Source organism: Charadrius vociferus, unplaced genomic scaffold (genome assembly GCF_000708025.1).
Source record: "Charadrius vociferus isolate BGI_N301 unplaced genomic scaffold, ASM70802v2 scaffold332, whole genome shotgun sequence".
Classification (NCBI taxonomy): Eukaryota; Metazoa; Chordata; class Aves; order Charadriiformes; family Charadriidae; genus Charadrius; species Charadrius vociferus.
Window position 1 is genome coordinate 2,122,342 of NW_009647418.1, and position 1,516 is coordinate 2,123,857.

Below are 1,516 nucleotides of genomic sequence, written 5' to 3' on the forward strand. Positions count from 1 at the left end.
AATGTACTGTAGTTCTGTAAAAAAACATTAGCAGAGTTCCATGTTCTTAAAATTACTGCAAGTTTGTTCTTTTTTTTTTTTTTTTTTTTTTTTTTCCCCTGAGGGAATCAGTTTGAAATGTGTTCTTGAAAACAACTATGTGCTCTGGTCTTGTAATGTGTAATAAGAGTTGTGCGCTCATGCAGAGTTCAGTAATCTCAATATAACTCTGCAGAAGTGCTGACCGCTGGCCAAAGGACACAGCCATGGGCATGAGCGTGAAGTCTTTTCATAGCCCTTGACAAAACTATTCGTCGTTTCTCAGAGCTGTTTCAGGATACTAGTGCACAACCGTAAAACTTAAAAAATGTATTATTTACATTATATACTGAAATAACTTTTTGCAGACATTGTAGACTAAAGAATAACCTGTTAAATCTAGTGATCTACTTACAGATTTGCTCCACTCCATCAGATACCAAAACTATCAAAATGTAGATCTTTGTATTATATGAAACACCTAATAACCTATTATCTAAATCAGATATTTTAATGTTGTTTTATGCAAATAATCTTACAGAGGTACATTATTCCTATTAGCAAGATAGAGTAATGGTTTATACTTTCATTAAAGCATCCTTGCAATCTTTAAAAATGTATATCCAACTTCTAAATTCTTTTAGACCTAAATTTAGGAAAAGACTTTTGTCCACTTCTAATGACGTACATAGATAGTTTGTATTTCTTTAGCTGGCTGGTAGGTAACTGTGGTTCTGAAGGCATGTAGTGAATATATGGATGCATGGAGGTTTTTTATGCTAATAAATGACTACTGAGACTGTAATTCACTGCATGGAATGAAGGATTGTTACCATGCACATTTTACCGTTATGCACAGTATGTGTATATCTACTTCATGCATGAGATGTCTACACGTTGAAAAATTTGAGTTATTTGAAATAAGTACTCTAATTCTCTAGCTAATAACATGAATTGAAGATGCATCAAAATAGAAATGTGATTCGTGGCATGATCTCACAGGAATTTTGCCTTTTGTTTTCCTGTAGCTGATTCAGGATGAGATAAGGCAGTTAGTGAAATTGCAGACCAGCAATTGGGGTGCCGGCAAGAGCAGAAGTTTGCCTGCCAAGCTTACAGACACTTTTTCATCACTAGAACGTCAAATGGGGATGTGTTCTGAAATCTTTGAAGAACATGAGTGCATTGTCAATCAACTTAGATCTAATGAAGCAGAAAGTCAGCCAAACGCATCTGATCTGCATCAGGAATGTTTTGCAAATGATGCTTCAATGAATAGTGGGTATGGTACGCTTTCTGCCTCCGAACTGAACGCTAGCAAATCTAACGACATTAACAAGTGCACAGACTACATGGAGAAAACTTCACAAGGACAGGGTGATGCAGCAGTATTGCAGAGTGATGCAGTTGTAGCCAGTGTTCAAAACAAAAGAGAACTCCCCCCCCAAAAAACAGAGGAAACTTTTTCATCAGGAAGGAATGAAATTTTAGTTTTTCC

At 35.9% G+C, this 1,516-nt stretch overlaps 1 protein-coding gene across 1 annotated transcript in view; it reads left to right on the top strand.

The window, feature by feature from the left end:
• The first annotated feature begins 1,289 nt into the window (after positions 1-1,289).
• The window catches only part of MPHOSPH9 (M-phase phosphoprotein 9), a 25,144-nt gene continuing 24,917 nt past the window's right edge, over positions 1,290-1,516 (top strand). Inside the window, exon 1 of the mRNA XM_009880264.1 lies at positions 1,290-1,516. This exon is cut by the window's right edge and continues 45 nt beyond it. Coding sequence (XP_009878566.1) covers positions 1,290-1,516 — 227 coding nt within the window.